General features: G+C 39.3%; 2 protein-coding genes across 2 annotated transcripts in view; both read left to right on the plus strand.

The window, feature by feature from the left end:
* Nucleotides 1-15: 15 nt before the first annotated feature.
* On the plus strand, nucleotides 16-577 carry LOC124606325 (protein LTO1 homolog). Its single transcript, XM_047138310.1, has one exon. It carries the CDS (start codon nucleotides 143-145, stop codon nucleotides 575-577), a length of 435 nt encoding a protein of 144 aa, XP_046994266.1. The 5' UTR covers nucleotides 16-142.
* An 18-nt stretch (nucleotides 578-595) lies between these two features.
* Nucleotides 596-18462, plus strand: part of LOC124606318 (probable methyltransferase-like protein 25) — an 84091-nt gene continuing 66224 nt past the window's right edge. Inside the window, exon 1 of the mRNA XM_047138303.1 lies at nucleotides 596-1159. Coding sequence (XP_046994259.1) covers nucleotides 596-1159 — 564 coding nt within the window. The remainder of the gene's footprint in view (nucleotides 1160-18462) is intronic.

The raw sequence follows: 18462 nt of genomic DNA on the forward strand, positions 1-18462 counted from the left end.
TTGAGACTTAGTTGTTCAATGCATGGTGCATGTTGTATGATGAGATGTGTTTGGTAATGTAAAAGTTGTGTAAAATGAAGTTTAAAAAGCTGCAGTTAATAATTTTGGTTCAAAAACGAAAGGTGATTTGATAACCGTTGCAATGGAGGTTCCCATTGTGCATGACACTCAAGTAAATGAAAATGACATAAATGATGTCTTCGAATCGCTGCTGCTAAGCGAAGAAAAATTAAGTGCAGAAGGTTTTCAGGAGGGGTTGAAGAAAGGTTCTGTAGATGGGTTATGCGAAGGTTTCCATTTGGGATATCACAGAGGTGCAGAAATAGGCGCAGAGATTGGTTTCTATAAAGGAGTTATTCAGGCGTGGCTTATCATCAGCAGAACGCCAGGAAATAATTTCAAAGGAGAGAAGGACTTAGAAAAGTTTATGGAGTTGTGCCGATCTTTCCCAACTAGCAATTCAGAAAACGAGGACATCCTGGATCTCTTGAGTTCCATAAGAGCAAAGTATAGGAAACTGTGTGCTTTGTACAAATTTAATACTATTATTACAACTTCGGCGAAACTATCATTCTGATAAACCTACATTTTTAAAATGACGCTTCGAGCGAAATTAGGTGAAGTTATAGAGTTTTTTAATAGGTTCTCGCAATTAGCAAACTGTCATTTGGTAAATTTCATCACTGAAGATCTTTGGGATACATGTGTACCAGAGGAATTAAAGAGTGAGATCGAGTATGTGGGTATGGACAGTGCATTGAGTTTCTTTTGGGACTCGAAAAGAGACTCTGCATCAAGCATGTTCCATCTCAGTAAATACTTGATGGAAGCCAACAAAATGTCAGCTGGTATTTTGAACGATATTTGCTTATCACCTTCTGATCTTAGGAGCAAGATTATATCTTGGGGATCTAGTTCTCAGAGTATTCCACAGCTTAATCAGTTTATGTCCCCCAAAAAGGCACATGAAGTTGAAATAATGAGTGAACTGGTTGCTGCACTTTCAAAAGTGGCTGGTACAAGCCACATTGTTGATGTTGGTAGTGGGAAAGGCTACTTGACCTCTCTGCTTGCATTACACCACAGTCTGAAAGTGTTAGGAGTTGATTCTTCTTCAGTCAATACACATGGGGCAACTAAACGGACCCAGAAATTACAGGTATATCAATAACTGCCATTTGTGTGACAAAAAATTAAATGTGCATATCCAAATAATTGTGTTTGTATAAAAACTTTTATTTTAGGATGTTGTACACAGATCTTTGATGTAGATATTGAGTGAAGTGAGACAGTAGTTAACCTGTTATAAATAAATTTTGAAACTGCACTTCTCAAGTAATGTATTTGTCTAATCACCCTGTTTTACTGGAAAAAATATTTTATATTAATTTAAATCAGTTCAGGCAAATGCCCAATACCAGTAACACCGAAAATGATTCCTTACCAATGTTCTTGTCCATCTTGGTATCAAAGACAGTGTTATGATTTGACATGAACTTGCTAATTGCTTTTCTCATCGAGTATTGGAGAATTTTGTAGGAGGATATTATATACTGTTAAGTTGGTCTCCAGATCCATTTAAACACAGAGCACATCCTTGAAGATAAGTGTCTCGATCAACAGTATTTGCAATGTAAATGCTAGTGCCCAAGCTCTAAAATAAATTTCCCATATAGCCTATTTCTCTAACTGAAACAGATTAAGCTGCTTTTGAATTGGCTGTTATGACATTTAATGCTATCATATTATTTCCTTTTAGTTCTAGATCACACCTTTGGTAATGGATATTCTTATTTGTCTTGGTAAAATAGGGACGTCAAAGATTATCATAGATGAAGAGAATATGAAGCTATATAGTCTGCAATGATTTGCATTATACTGTGCTGAAAAATAACAATTTTCTCAACATAGTGGGAACTACTCAGGTCTTTATTTATGTAATTACAGAACTGCCCTCTGCCTCCCATTTTTCTTCTTGTGAAAAGTTTTATTTGTAAAGTTTGTTGTGGCACCCTATGAACATCTGCTAAGTGGAATTGGAAGATACTTGTATTTGAAATGAAGAAGAGAGAGGGGCGAGGCATCACTTATAGCCATCCTAAGAACAACTTAAAAAGGCAGATTTATGATGTTGTAAGGCTGCATTGCAAACAAACAACTGGGAAAAAAGTGATATCATGGCTTTTTCCAATTTTTGTCATGAAAACTCACGCTTGCAACTCCAAAAAGCAGAATCAGAAATTTCTCTAGACCTACTGGCAAACCACAAGTAAAAAACTACAGGCTTCACACACCTACATAATTCTATTAAAAGTGACCAAAACCCCAACAACTCAAACACAAAAGTAATAAAAAAAAGGGAACAAACTAAACCAAAATCAATCATGCCTTTAAAAAAACTGTTGATCCTCTCCAACAACCTCTAAATACTTCCTCAGACCCAAAACCTGCCCCATCAATCCTACAAGTATCCACAACCTCCCCCCCTCCCAACACACTCAACTCACCACCCTCATCCTACACATCCTCTCTACAGACCTCCCAAAAACATAACCATACCACCCTCCTCAGGATATTCCTCAACAAGTCTGCAGATTCCCTCTTACTATAACTCTGAAAAATCGCTATCGGAATACCCACCGCTCTGAAATAACAACCTCCACACCAGAGGACAGCCTCTCCCATACTTGCTGTAACTAAAATGCAACTCTTCAGTTTCAGCGATGACCCCTGGCCCACCCAATTTCCTCCTATAGTTAACATACTGTGAACACACCTCGTAACAAAAAGAAAATCAGTGTAAAACAGTTCCAGCACTCACATCAGAATCATGCACAAAAACTTAAAGATGACCTGTAACAAAAGTAATATGTTAGCAAAACATTCTCCCTAATGACCAACCTAGATTTCTCGAAAAAGGTACTATGGCGTATCAAATGCTAGATGTTGTCGTGCTGACAGTCATCATGTTTAGGTCCCAGGTCCGAGACACTGGAACTATCGTAAACTTCACGCACTGTCCACAGGTATAGCACCTAACATATTCTGCTATTACTCCAAAACACTGCAGAAACATTATCGATAATGAATGATCACCCAAAGGAGCAAGTAATGAAAAGCTGGTAAACTTATCAGTCATATCCACACCTAACAAAAAAATTAAAAAGGTATTAAATTTCATTCCACATGAGAAACACAAAAACGCCCAAAGTGTAAACCACAAGGGAAAAAAGAAATAAAAGAAATCATAACTCACTGAAACAAAGCAAACACTTCCTAATCCATGTTACAGCACTGACTACCCAGGCTCTAATAAACTCGTGTTATCACACTGATAACCAAGACTCAAATGAACCCAATACCACCCATTACACAGACAGCTCAACACGTCAACATCCACAACCAGAACATGACACCAAATACATCATCACGACATCTACAAACACAAACCAACTCAAAAACACCATGCCACAGTGGCGTTGTACTCCACAACACCATTATGTCAAGGGTCAAAGCTGACAAGTGAAATTGAGCACTTCCAGTGACCCCCTAATGATTTCTTTTACCAGCTGTGACTAGTCATTTCTCCACTTTTGGCCACAGCATTTTATAATAATTCTGGCGAGTTAAGTAATTGTAGAAGCAGTTTACTAGAAAGTAATTTGTTCATTATACAAGCACGTAAGGAAACAAATATCCATGAAGTAGAGGAAAGTTATAGCAATTGAGTGGAGCAGAAAAAAATAACAAAAACTGTTGTAATGACAGGCCTAGAAACAATCTACAATTAATTTCTCTTTGGGAGCTGGAAAAAAAAGAGGTTTTATCCATGTTAACAACTCTATTAGGGTTACTAAACATATCATTTCCATACAAAATTTCAGCTACTTTCTGGGATCAATTAATGTTTGCCCCATGTAAAAGAACCTCTTACCCCTATTAACGTTCAATATCTTTTTGTGACAAAAATTGGAAAAAACTGTGATATCACTTTTTCCAGGTTGATTGTTTGCAATGCAGCCTCAGAACTTTACAAATCTGCCTTTTCGATAAATTTTTGCGTAGACGCACAAAGATTTTCTTTATTAACTGAAAAGCCGATGATGGAACACCCCAGAACTAAGTCCATTCAACATCCCCCCCCTTTCCCGCATCCCCCCCTCCCCCTCCACTGCTGTCCCCAAGACGTAATGTGGACTACAGTGCCCAATAGATTCTTGAGGGTTTAGACCAGAAATTTTATTTCCTAATGTTCTTGGAGCATTGTACAACTTCCTTGCAGTACCAACCTTCATTTCATCAACAGTAGCCTCCATTGCCTTTTCAAATTTACTGGGAGAATACTTAAATATACTTAAATTTATTATTTTTTGGTTGACTCAAAAACCTTGAGTTAAAAGATGTTATGTTTTCTTAATTTCTATTGCATATTTTACTATGTTACAAGGGTTGATTAATTAATATGAGATCCTTGGGCCAGACTACTAATTACATCTATTTGATATAAAAATACCAGAAACATTTTAAAGGAGCTTACTTAAATAAAATTAGCATAGCTAGAATGCAAATCAAGCCTGTATAAAAGACATTGTGACCACCCACCTAATAGTCGGTATATTCACCTGTGGCACAGATAATAGTGGTGGTGCATGGGGGCATAGAGGTTTTGGCAGCTTGCTGGAGAGAGTTGGTACCACATCTGATACAAATCACCTAATTCTCATAAATTCTGGGGAGGGGGCCGATGAGCTCTGATACCACGTTCAATCACATTCCAGATGTGTTCAATCGGGTTCAGATCTGACAAGTTGGGGGGGCCAGAATGTGAATTGGAACTTTCCACTGTGTTCCTTGAACCACTCCATAACACTCCTGACCACATGACATGGCACATTATATTGTTGGAAAATGCCATTGCCGTCAGGAAACACGATCATCGTGCACAATATTCCTTGGCCGTCATGGTGCTTTGTATGGATCCATGGATGCCCACATGAATGTTCCTCAGAGCATAATGTTGCCACTGCCAGCTATCTGCATCCCGCAGTACAGATGTCAAGGAGATGGTTCCCTGGAAGTCAATGGATTTATGCCCTCCCATTGGCATGCTGAAGAAGGTATCAGGATTCATTAGACCACGCAAAGCTCTGCCAGTGTCAAGTGCTGGTGGTCACGTGCCAATTTCAGTTGTAGTTGCCAATATCATGGTCTTAACATTGACACATGCGTGGGTCATCAACTGCAGGGCCCCATTGTTAGGAGTGTTCAGTGCAGTGTGTGTTCAGACACACTTGTACTCTGCCCAGCATTAAAGTCTGATGTTCATTCTGCCACAGTTCACCGCCTTTCCTGTTTTACCAGTCTGCCCAGCCTACAACGTCTTTAATGAGGAGTGATCACCCAACCCAACAATGTCCAAACGTGGTTTCAGCATCTGTTGAAGACATTCACCACAGTACTCCTCGAACAGCCGACATGTCACACAGTTTTCGAAATGCTTGTGCCAAGACTCCGGGCTATCACAATCTACCCTCAGTCAAACTCAGATACATTGCGTGCCTTCCACCATTCTACACACGGACTGCATGCTCATTGATTCTACATGCACCATGCTGTGTCTGGCTAGCAGCCATTCCTCGCCAGGTGATGCTGCTTTCACTTGGACAGGTTTATACCGATAGTAGGTCAGTGGTCATAATGTTCTGGCTGATGAGTATATGTCCCTGCATATACCTGCAAGCATGGTGATAATAGGGAACAAACACTAAATATGGGTCTGTTAATGGTCACAGAAGTTTGATGGTATGTTTTTGGGTTGTACCATATTTAGCTTTTAAGAAATGAAACTGTAATGCTTAACCTTACCTCTTAGCAAATTAACTTTCTTCTGGTGTTTTATTAAAATGTGGAGAATATGAAAAAGCAATTGTGTGATGCTTAAAGAATAACTCTACGAAACTCAACTTTTTCAGCACTGGCCTTTTGTACAAAATTATAACCCCTAACAAGAAGTAGTAAAAAATGCATCTGTATCTATTTGTTGTTCATAGTAAGCTATTATAAGATTTGTTGGTATTCGAAAGAAGCTTAAAAATTCACTACTTACATGAAAGTGGCCATAAGTGGAGTAGTGGCTAAAAGAGGAGCTGTGAGTGTAATACACCATAATTGACCCTTATATTTTATACATCTAAAACTTATGATTTTAATACGCCAGTGCTCACTGCTTTGACTAATCTGGTGTGGTGTTATACCTACACCTACTTGTCCAACAAATGTAAATAACTGGGAGATTTTCAAAAGTTAATACAAAAGATTTCTTACACATTTAAGAGGAGACAAATAATCATTTGCAGTGATGAAGAAAATAGGTCAAATACTACTTGGCACCTATAATTTGGTATGTTATAACTTTCTCAGTAGAATAAGTTAGTAACACGTTGCCTCGGCAGTGCTGTATGGTCACTCAGTGCAGAGCTAGAGATGTCACTGTTGACTGCTGGCTGAGTACGCACTGCACTGATGCAGGGGGAACTATCAAGAGGTGGACCACACTAGGCATGGTCTGCATCTCAAGAGAACTATGAAAGGGAGGTTGGTGGAGTTGATTAGTGAGAGTAAAGTAGGTGGATGGCAGAGCCACACATGGTCAAATACTTGTTGTAATGGGTAGGAAGACTAACTTTTTTTATGATAAATAACAGGCTCCCCTTTATTAAGGCCCACCACACACTTTGCGCAGCAGAGACAGAGCTGAGGGAGCCCAGTGTTTGTAAAGCATGCACTCTAATGAGGCACCACATAAGGATCCACGAGAGGCATACGCAGGGTGATTGTTACTTTCATCGACTATAGAAATTTGCCCAGAATTATATATTCATCAAAATTTGCAGTCTATTAAAAATAATGTTCACCAGCTTGAAGTTGAATTACAGTATTTGAATAGCATGGTGATGTGCATTACAGAGCACTAGTGTGGAGACAATGAAATACAGCATATACTGCTGCTGTCATCTGAAAATGCAAGTTGCTACTGTAGAAGTAGCTTAAAGGGTTGGAATCCATACATTTATATGAGAAGTGGCACACATTTAAAAATTAGAGAAGATATGATCACAACTCATGTAGATAACCATTTTGATTTGGCAGCCATTGAACTAATAAAGCTCGACACCCATAAGAAGTTAATATTATTATGTGCATCTGCTGCTCACCTGGTAGTAATGTAAACATTTTCTTCAACAGATTAGTGAAGTCCTGGAAAGAATCTCAGTCCCCAAAACTAACATAATAATATGTGGACATGTGAATATTAATGCATGTTCACAGTGAAATTAATAGCAACTTCCCAGCCATTTTGAACACTGATGGTGTGGCACAATTAGTAAACACTGTTACTAGGGCATCAAAAAGTACAGATCAGTCTTAAACACTGTACTTCCAGATATCAACAGGAAAAAGTGGAAAGTATTTATAAAAAATATTCATCTCTCTAATGATTACTGTCAGATAATGAAGCTAAAGACAAGCTTGGTAAAACCAACAACATTGCAGGTATGCAGAAAGATCTATTTGAAATGTAAAATACATACTTTTTCTAAGGTATTGTCAAATCCAACTTGGGATGAGTTGTACATGGAAAACAATGTAGATGCCAAGATCTTTACATTCTGCAGTATGTGCAAATAAACTCAAAAGTAGCCACTTCAGCAGAAACTAAGAAAAATAGATGAATTCCTATGGGTATTAGAAAGTCTTTCATTTATTTACACTAATCTATGGTTCCTGCATCACTGTCAAAGGTACCAAAAGATAAACAGGAAGGTAGTGCTTGCTGCAAAAAAAGTCATTCAATAATGAAAAAATATATAATGCAGAAAATAAAGCATTGTATAGGGCATCATGAAACTGAAAAAGGCAGACAAATATAAATTGGAGGGGGGGGGGGGGGTAGAATAACAGAAAAATCCTCAGGAACTGGCAAAGTTTGGAAACGACTATTTGTCTGGTACTGTGGAGAAGTTGCAACAAAATATGATAAATATGTAGCATCCACAGTGGCTTACACTGCAAACATATTTCTCACAACAGAGCTTTTAGTCAGGAAGACAATACAGAGATTTAAAAAAAGTAGGAAATCAGCGGGCATAGATGAGGTTCCTGTCTCTGGTCTGAAAGTTGCAAAGAGAATGTACAAGGTTCATTTACAAATATAATGAATGAGTCCTTTGGTTTTCCAGAGTACCTTAGGCACACACTTAGTGGAGATTACTGAAAACTATAAGCCGGCCGGAGTGGCCGTGCGGTTCTAGGCGCTACAGGCTGGAACCGAGCGACCACTCCGGTCGCAGGTTCGAATCCTGCCTCGGGCATGGATGAGTGTGATGTCCTTAGGTTAGTTAGGTTTAATTAGTTCTAAGTTCTAGGCGACTGATGACCTCAGAAGTTAAGTCACATAGTGCTCAGAGCCATTTTTTTGAAAACTATAGGCCAGCTTCACCGCTGTGTGCCTTCTCAAAAATAAATGAATCAATAAATATAACCTTTTTAACAGAGCTCAGTTTAGTCTCCTATGTGGTGTGTGGTGAGGTTCAATATTGGCTATTACACAGTTCACAAAAGTGTTACTTGAAGCTCTGACAATGATGACTGTGTTACAGACATTTTCTTAGACTAATTCAAGGCTTCTGACCATCTTGATCATAAAATACTGCAAAACAACCTACAAGCACTAGTTGTAAGACCCTTTGGTTAGCAGTTAACTATGCAGTTACCAAGATGGACATAGACATAGTTCAGATGTCTACCGGCAATAAATTTTTAGTTAAACAATTGTTAGGCAAGAAACATGTAAACAAAGATTTGCCTCAGTGTAGTGTATTGGGTCCAGCTCTGCTCTTAATATGGGGTAGGCAAAATGGAACGGGCCCTGAAAATATTTTGTGGACCTTATCATAGGCAACCCAACTTACGACCTCTGGGCTTAGTGGAGATGTTGTAATTTGGGTTGCATATGTTAAGGCGCATGAAATATTTTCCAGGCCAATTTTATGTTGCCCATGCCGTTTATATCAACCAGGTTTCAGTCAGTATCGTATTCCTCTTTGTTGATAACAGCAACAATGTAGTCACTGATGAAATACCAGAACTCCTATTAGAGAAAGCAAAGGAAACTGTCAGGGATGTTTACAATTGGGCAGTTCATAATAAATCAACACAGAATATAAAGAAAACAAACAGTATGCACATCAACATAAACTGCATATCTCTTCTCGATGACAGATGATAAATCAATAGAGTGCCTAAAAAACACAAAGTTTTAGGGATGAATATTGATTGTCACTTGGTAAGGAATGAACAAACAAAGATACTGGCAAAAAGAATGTCATAATTATGTTATACTCTCAAGAGTTCTGTCATCAGTTTGTAACCACCAATGACTTGTGTCATACTATTCCTATAAGCACCCAGTCCTTAGCTATAGGACTCTTTTGGGATCAGAAGCATAAAACATGGTCACAATTTTAAACTGCAGAAAACTGCTCAAAGAATTACTACTGCTGCTGCTGCTACTACTACTACTACTACTACTACTACTACTAATAGTAGTAGTCGTAGTCAGGCTTAGTGTAGAGAATTATTTAAAAGCTGGGTATCCGTGCTGCACCATGTGAGTACCAATCTGTTGTGCAAATCAGGGGAAACATTACTATTTCACTAGTAGTTCCATGTATAATCATGGAAAAAGAGCCAATTGAGATATTCACTAAGGAAAAACAAAGACAAATATAAAAACAGAATTTTCTGTCAGGGAATAAAATTGTATAATAAACTGCCAAAGGAGATGAAAAAGAACAGAAAACTGCATCTGTGTAAAAAAAGTAGCTAAAAATTCCTCCCAAGTAATGTATATTATATAATTAAATGTGATAACAATGTAATTAATGATTTTACAAGAAAACCACGTATCAACATCTGCAATGTGAAAAGTAATCTCGTCATTCTCTTCAGCACATCATCTCCCCGATTATGGAGGGATACTGACTTTGTTTTTCAGGCAGACAAATTGGAGGCTATGAACATGTGTAGGGCTCATGCATATCAGGCCTGGAGTAAGTTTTCCAAACAGACTGGGGAGCGTGCAAGGGGCCTAGCAGCATGTTCATCGTCCAGGAATAATCAGCGTGTGTCCTTAGTGTGTGCAGTAGTGCAGTGCAGAATGGTGTTTTATATTCTAAATTATATAGTGCATATTGTGTATCACACAAAGAGCATTGTACAATAGGAACTGATGGAATGAAGCAGTGCAGTTGTCAAGACACTTATCTCATACTCAGGAGGATGGAGTTTGCTCTCTCCAATCATCCTGTTTTTGGTTTTCCGTGGTTTTCTTAAATCATGTCATGCAAATACCAGGATGGTTTCTTCAGTAAGACCAGGACTGACTACCCATTCTATCATCATAAAAACGTATTTTATATGTGTGTATATATTTTGAGCTACTTATTTTAATTGTATTATGCCAAGTCCTGTACCATAGTGAGACAATCCCTGGATGGATAAATAAATCAACACCTTAATAGACAGCATCTTCGTATACTGGGTATCTGTCCTAAGAGTCATCAGGCATATTTTCTCTGGTTTTTTGGCAGATGTTCGCAATTTTGTTTCCGCATTGAGTAGCTGGAGTCATCCCAATCAGTTACTGCTTGGTGCATCCTTTATGTGACACCCTGTGTCAACAGAAAGCATCAGCTTGTTTCCCATTATAAATAAAATTATTTTTGAATCGGAATCTTATGTGCCCATTCGATAAAGCGCCCTCAAATTAATCTAGTCCAATATTTGTTCTATCGGTATGTATTAACAGGACAGTAAAACACGAACAATAAAAGGAGTCTGCCAGCAACTCAGTAGCACTGCATGCTTTGCAGCAGCAATCAGCATAGGCCTGGTCAGTGCTGTCACTGCTGGAGTTCTGATTATTCTTCCAGTTTTGCCCGTGTTAATACATATTGATAAAACAAATATTGCACTAGACTAATCTGGGACTGCAGTATCAGATGGGCACATAAAATTTTGCTTTCCATTGACAATGGATGTTTCATGAAAGATATGACTGAACACTATGTCTAATGGCTGATCCCAGCTACACAATGCAAAAACAAAATTGCAAATATCTGCTGAAACAGCGGAGAAAATGTGCTTGAGGACTCTTAATGGAGACATCTTGTATAAAGACATTATCAATCGGATTAATGTTAATACAGTAATGTGTAGTATCTCAGTCCATGATGTCAATTTGTAAGCCTGTGTTGTTGTTGTTGTTGTTGTGGTCTTTAGTCCTGAGACTGGTTTGATGCAGCTCTCCATGCTACTCTATCCTGTGCAAGCTTCATCATCTCCCAGTACCTACTGCAACCTACATCCTTCTGAATCTACTTAGTGTATTCATCTCTTGGTCTCCCTCTACGATTTTTACCCTCCACGCTGCCCTCCAATACTAAATTGGTGATCCCTTGATGCCTCAGAACATCTCCTACCAACCGATCCCTTCTTCTAGTCAAGTTGTGCCACAAACTTCTGTTCTCCCCAATCCTATTCAATACTTCCTCATTAGTTATGTGATCTACCCATCTAATCTTCAGCATTCTTCTGTAGCACCACATTTCAAAAGCTTCTATTCTCTTCTTGTCCAAACTATTTATCGTCCATGTTTCACTTAATTCGGCTACACTCCATACAAATACTTTCAGAAATGACTTCCTGACACTTAAATCAATACTCGATGTTAACAAATTTCTCTTCTTCAGAAACGCTTTCCTTGCCATGGCCAGTCTACATTTTATATCCTCTCTACTTCGACCATCATCAGTTATTCTGCTCCCAAAATAGCAAAACTCCTTTACTACTTTCAGTGTCTCATTCCCTAATCTAATTCCCTCAGCATCACCCGTCTTAATTCGGCTACATTCCATTATCCTCGTTTTGCTTTTGTTGATGTTCATCTTATATCCTCCTTTCAAGACACTATCCATTCCGTTCAACTGCTCTTCCAAGTCCTTTGCTGTCTCTGACAGAATTACAATGTCATCGGTGACCCTCAAAATTTTTATTTCTTCTCCATGGATTTTAACACCTACTCCGAACTTTTCTTTTGTTTCCTTTATTGCTTGCTCAATATACAGATTGAATAACATCGGGGATAGGCTACAACCCTGTCTCACTCACTTCCCAACCACTGCTTCCCTTTCGTGTCCCTCGACTCTTATAACTCCCATCTGCTTTCTGTACAAATTGTAAGTAGCCTTTAGCTCTCTGTATTTTACCCCTGCCACCTTCAGAATTTGAAAGAGAGTATTCCAATCAACATTGTCAAAAGCTTTCTCTAAGTCTACAAATGCTAGAAACGTAGGTTTGCCTTTCCTTAATCTTTCTTCTAAGATAAGTATTAGGGTCAGTATTACCTCACGTGTTCCAACATTTCTACGGAATCCAAACCAATCTTCCCCGGTGTTGGCTTCTACCAGTTTTTCCATTTGTCTCTACAGGGAGAGGGCAATGCATATTTCGCCTGTTTCATACATCTTGCTCACCAGATGGTAGAGTTTCGTCAGGACTTGCTCTCCCAAGGCCGTCAGTCGAGTTCTAATGGAATGTTGTCTACTCCGGGGGCCTTGTTTCGAATCAGGTCTTTCAGTGCTCAGTCAAACTCTTCACACAATATCATATCTCCCATTTCATCTTCATCTACATCCTCTTCCATTTCCATAATATTGTCCTCAAGTACATTGCCATTGTATAGACCCTCTATATACTCCTTCCACCTTTCTGCTTTCCCTTCTTTGCTTAGAACTGGGTTTCCATCTGAGCTCTTGATATTCATACAAGTCGTTGTCTTATCTCCAAAGGTCTCTTTAATTTTCCTGTAGGCAGTATCTATCTTACCCCTAGTGAGATAAGCCTCTACATCCTTACATTTGCCCTCTAGCCATCCCTGCTTAGCCATTTTGCACTTCCTGTCGATCTCATTTTTCAGACGTTTGTATTCCTTTTTGCCTGCTTCATTTACTGCATTTTTATATTTTCTCCTTTCATCAATTAAATTCAATATTTCTTCTGTTACCCAAGGGTTTCTACTAGCCCTCGTCTTCTTACCTATTTGATCCTCTGCTGCCTTCACTATTTCATCCCTCAAAGCTACCCATTCATCTTCTACTGTACTTCTTTCCCCCATTCCCGTCAGTTGTTCCCTTATGCTCTCCCTGAAACTCTGTACAACCTCTGGTTCTTTCAATTTATCCAGGTCCCATCTCCTTAAATTTCCACTTTTTTGCAGTTTCTTCAGTTTTAATCTACAGATCATAACCAATAAATTGTGGTCAGAGTCCACATCTGCCCCTGGAAATGTCTTACAATTTAAAACCTGGTTCCTAAATCTCTGTCTTACCATTATATAATCTATCTGAAACCTGTCAGTATCTCCAGGCTTCTTCCATGTATACAGCCTTCTTTTATGATTCTTGAACCAAGTGTTAGCTATGATTAAGTTGTGCTCTGTGCAAAATTCTACCATGACTATTAAATTTTCGTCACCCTTCACTATCTGAATAATTTCTTTTATTTCACCATACATTTCTTCAATCTCTTCGTCATCTGCGGAGCTAATTGGCATATAAACTTGTACTACTGTAGTAGACGTGGGCTTCGTATCTATCTTTGCCACAATAATGCGTTCACTATGCTGTTTGTAGTAGCTTACCCGCATTCCTATTTTCCTATTCATTATTAAACCTACTCCTGCATTACCCCTATTTGATTTTGTATTTATAACCCTGTAGTCACCTGACCAGAAGTCTTGTTCCTCCTGCCACCGAACTTCACTAATTCTGTGAGCCTATAAATAAAATGAAATGTGAATGTTTAAGGGGCTTTCAAATGAAACCTGGTCAGTAGTTAAAGTAGCGATAATGATTTTACTACCTCAAAAATGTAGTTATACACAGTACACATACTCAAAAATAGTCGCCAAAACTGTTGGCACATTTATCCCATTGCGACACTAGCCAGCCGATTCCATCCTTGAAGAAGTTAGTAGGCTGCAGTCAGATCCAGGCCTGGACTCGGTCACACACTTTGTTGTCCTTTGCAAATCGATGTCCAAAAATAGCTTGTTTTAGAGGTCCAGGGTGATTCTGCAGTTGTCTAAGACTAAAGCATTCACTTCCACAACCATTTCCAGTATGATGACATGGTGAGCCTGTCCAGGACGAGCATCATCTTCCAATGATTCACACCCCTCAAGGAATCGTTTACACCATTCCACAACACTTGCACGACTCAGACTGCACTCACCGTACACATCCTTCATCCGTCGATACATTCCATGGCCTCCAACTCCCTCCTCCACCAAAAATCAAATCACTCATCATTGTTCCTGCTTACCCATCTGCATTTTCAGTAGTGGATGATAACTTGTGTGACCACCTTCTCTTTGGCGTGAAACTGCACTGGCGCCATGCAACATCAAACGGTGTGCACGTGTCAGTCTCTCTACCAATAGGTGGTGCCACCATACCCACAGTTATGTGGTGCCACCTTATGTGTAAGGCAAAGGTAGACACACTGACCAGGTTTCATTTTAATGAACCTCATACTTTGCAGAATGACTTGATTGGCTGGAGCAGTTTCAACTCATCTTGGTACAAGCTTTTACAAACCTTTCATATCTAGGTGGACCATCCCAGATCAGATTCAGTTGTCACATCATCTGCTTTTAGTTAATATTGTCATAGTCATCAGCTTTGTGACAACCAATGCTAGATATAGCACCCCTTTCAATTTTTCTTTGCATTAAAGTCTTCAATGTAACGAGAAACAGTAGTCAGATTGTAAATTGTGTTTCTTTTTATGATTTGGTAACCATACGTGGATAATCTTCAGACCAGCAACATCTCAGTTGGTGACAAGTGGAGTTAACGCACAAAGCAATTGTCAAATGAAGGAATTAAATAAGGAAATGAGACACTAAAAGCAGTAGGAGAGTTTTGCTATTTAGGCAGTGAAATAACTGATGATGGCAGAAGTAGAGAGAATATAAAATTTAAACTGACAGTGACAAGAAAAATATTGCAGAAAAACATAAATTTGTTAATGTCGAATAAAAATTTAAATATTTGTGTGGAGTGTAGCCTTTAATGAAGTGAAACATGGACAAGAAATGTTTCAGACAAGAAGAGATGGAAGCTTTCAAAATGTGGTGCTACAGAAAAATGCTGTAGATAAGGTTGGTAGATCAAATAGCTAATTAGATGGTACTAACTTGAACTGGGGAGAAAAGAAGCTAGTGGCACAACTTATCTAAATGAAGGGTAAAGAGAGACCGAGAGATGAATACAGTAAGAGGGTTCAAATGGATGCAGGTTGCAGTAGTTATTCAGAGGCTTGCACAGGATAGTTAGTGTGGAGTGCTGCATCGGATATGTCTTTGGACTGAAGACTACAATGACAACACATCTATTCTGTTCAACTGATGTTCCAAGTCCTCTGCTATCTTTGACAGAATTGCTTTGTCAGCAGCAAATTTAATTGTTTTTATTTCTTCTCCCTAAACTTTAATTCCTTTTCCAAATTTTTCCATCGTTTGCTTTGGTCTTTGCTCAGTTTATAGATTGAATAACACAAGGGATATGTTATAACCCTACCTCATTCCCTTTCAGTTATTGTCTTTCATTCATGTCCTTTGATTCTTGTATCTTCTGATCTTTCAGTAGTCACTATTTCTGGTGCTAAGAGTGTCAGAAGTTGGTTTATTTCTAATATTTCTGTCCCTTAGTGTTGTATGGAACAATATTGTGGTGCTATTATAAGTTTAGAAGTGAGGCATTCATTACACAATCACAAGTAATAAGTATCATTTATGCATCTTTAAACCTGCTGTAGATAACTGCTTAAGTAACAAGCATACTAACAGTATATTGTCGATAAATTTATTTTATAAGAGACTTTTCATTAAGTAGCATGTGGAATTTGAAAAGAACATCATTGTTCATAAATACAGGTTGCCTGAAAACTCCCTAACCATTTCTGGAAGGGAGTACTTTAATTGAAATGAAATATTTACAACATGAATGTACTTTAATGTGGAGGGAGACACCATATTTCAATGAAATCACTGCCTTTCAAAATAATTGCCTTCTGTATCCAAGAAGAGTTGCCACCTGTCCTCAGTGCACCTGAACACATGCTGCAACATTGTTGGGGTCATAGTATGCGCCACTGCTGAAATGTGTTCAGGCAGGTGCTGCAGTCCCTAATCTTCACATTGTACATGTGATTCTTGATGTGACTGCATGCAAAGAAGTCGAAGATTGTTAGATCAGGTGAGCGTACTGCCCAGAACCATTGTGAGCCATGTCCAATCCAGAGTTCTTGGAATGTCTCATTGAGATAATTATGCACAACGTACGCAAAGTGCCATGGGGCACTGTCTTGTTGAAACGCCACTGAATCCAGAATGTTCTCAGGAGACAATTGGGGCTGCAGGAATTCTTCAAGCATGTCCAGGTATTATGTTAATATGACTGTTGTTCCAGCAAAAAAGAATTGACCATATTTGTGCTGTTGGATGAGGCACAGCCATGTATTTGCCTTTGTAGTGTTACATTATAATTCCATGGCATTGTGTGGTCACTCATTAGCCCATATCCTGCTGTTATGGTGATCAATGAAGCCACAGGTATGAAAGGTGGCCTCATCCTGGAACAGGATATGCGCCAACAAATGTTCGTCATTTACTACCCCAGTGTAGGGCACATGACCATGCCTGCCGCATTGTACTATGTTCTAAGATCATGAGGCAGCTGGATGTGAAAGCCTCTTTTTTTCCAGTATGAAGCAGAAGGTTTGCCACACAGTGGACTTCATATGGTGTCCACAGTTTCCTGTGATGTTGGCAACTCCCCAGAACATTTCTCATCAGGAACATTCCTAGTTTGCTAACCAAACCTCTAATGGTTGTCCACATTGGCACTTCTGTACAGTAACACTAAAAAACCATTCTTGAACCTCAGCAAAGGGCAGTCCATTAAGTTTCCAACTTACGACACTGATTCATTGTTTCGTGGTCAACATCTTTCTGATTACCTGCAATAAAGAGACCAAAAAACAGTGTTGTCCTAGAAATGGTTGGGAGATCTGGAGCAGTCTGTATAATGGTAACAATAAAAAAACCACCTATACTCATCAAGACTTAATCCTTAAATGGTATTATACAATTTTGTAATGTAACTGGTATTTGGTGTCTGTCAGGCTCCAGAAATTTACTATTGAATTATACCATATTGTTTTAACTTTTTTGTTGTTTATTGAGATGCAGCTAGATACAACATATGTTTACAGCCATATGACAGCAAGAAAAAGGGAAACTGAAATGTTAGATGATGATAAAAAAAAGTGTATTTTTTGTATGTTTCCTGACTCTGAGTCAAAATCATGAAGATACCATCAGTGAAGCCAGACCAGACCAGGGATTTGGGGTTTTGAAAGGCTAGATAGCTTTCCCTAGACAACCCATAAACAGGTTAGCATAAAAATCTGCTACCCAGCCAAGGGCTCTTGCGTAGCGCTCTCCTGTGCCAACCTGTTTACGGACTACCTAGGAAATCTTCCTAGCATCCAAAAACCATGAACTCTTGGTCCATTGGATTCAGGGCCAGGATACCCTATCCCCATTCCTTCACGGTTTCAACACCTGCCTTCCCATCCACTTCACTTGATCCTCCTCAATACAGTGTGTCACCTTCCTGGACATTGACCTCTTCCTCTCTGAAGGCTCCATCCACACCTGTGCCCACATTAAACCACCAGCCACCAACAGTACTTGCATTTTGGCAGCTGTCACCCCTTATGCACCAGAAAATCCCTCCCAAATATGCTGGCCACCTGGGGATGGTATATCTGCAGTGACAGGAGCTCCCTTGCCCAGTATGGTGGAGATCTCACAAAGTCCTTCATAGACAGGCCATATCCCCCTGATCTAGTCTGCAAACAAATTTCCGATGCCATATTCCCACACCCTCCCAATCCTCCCACAACCCCCAGGAACCAGAACCAGAATTATCACCAGATATCACACCAGACTGGAACAACCGAACCACATACTTCACCAGGGCTTTGATTATCTGTCATCATGCCTTGAAATGAGAGACATCTACCCAAGATCCTTCACACCCCTCCTGTTGTCCGCCCAGCCCAGTCCATCCCTATACTACTCCCAGTCTGAACCCCTTGCCAGAGGGATTGTATCCCTCTGGAAGATCCATGTGCAAGATCTGCCCAATCCCCCCGCCCCCAACACTTCCTATTCCAGTTCTGTCACAGGCTTATCCTACCCCATCAGAGGCCGCGTCACCCGTGAAAGCAGCCACACCATATAACAGCTCAGCATTTTGTATAGGTAGG

Source organism: Schistocerca americana, chromosome 1 (assembly GCF_021461395.2).
Source record: "Schistocerca americana isolate TAMUIC-IGC-003095 chromosome 1, iqSchAmer2.1, whole genome shotgun sequence".
In the NCBI taxonomy this organism is placed as follows: Eukaryota; Metazoa; Arthropoda; class Insecta; order Orthoptera; family Acrididae; genus Schistocerca; species Schistocerca americana.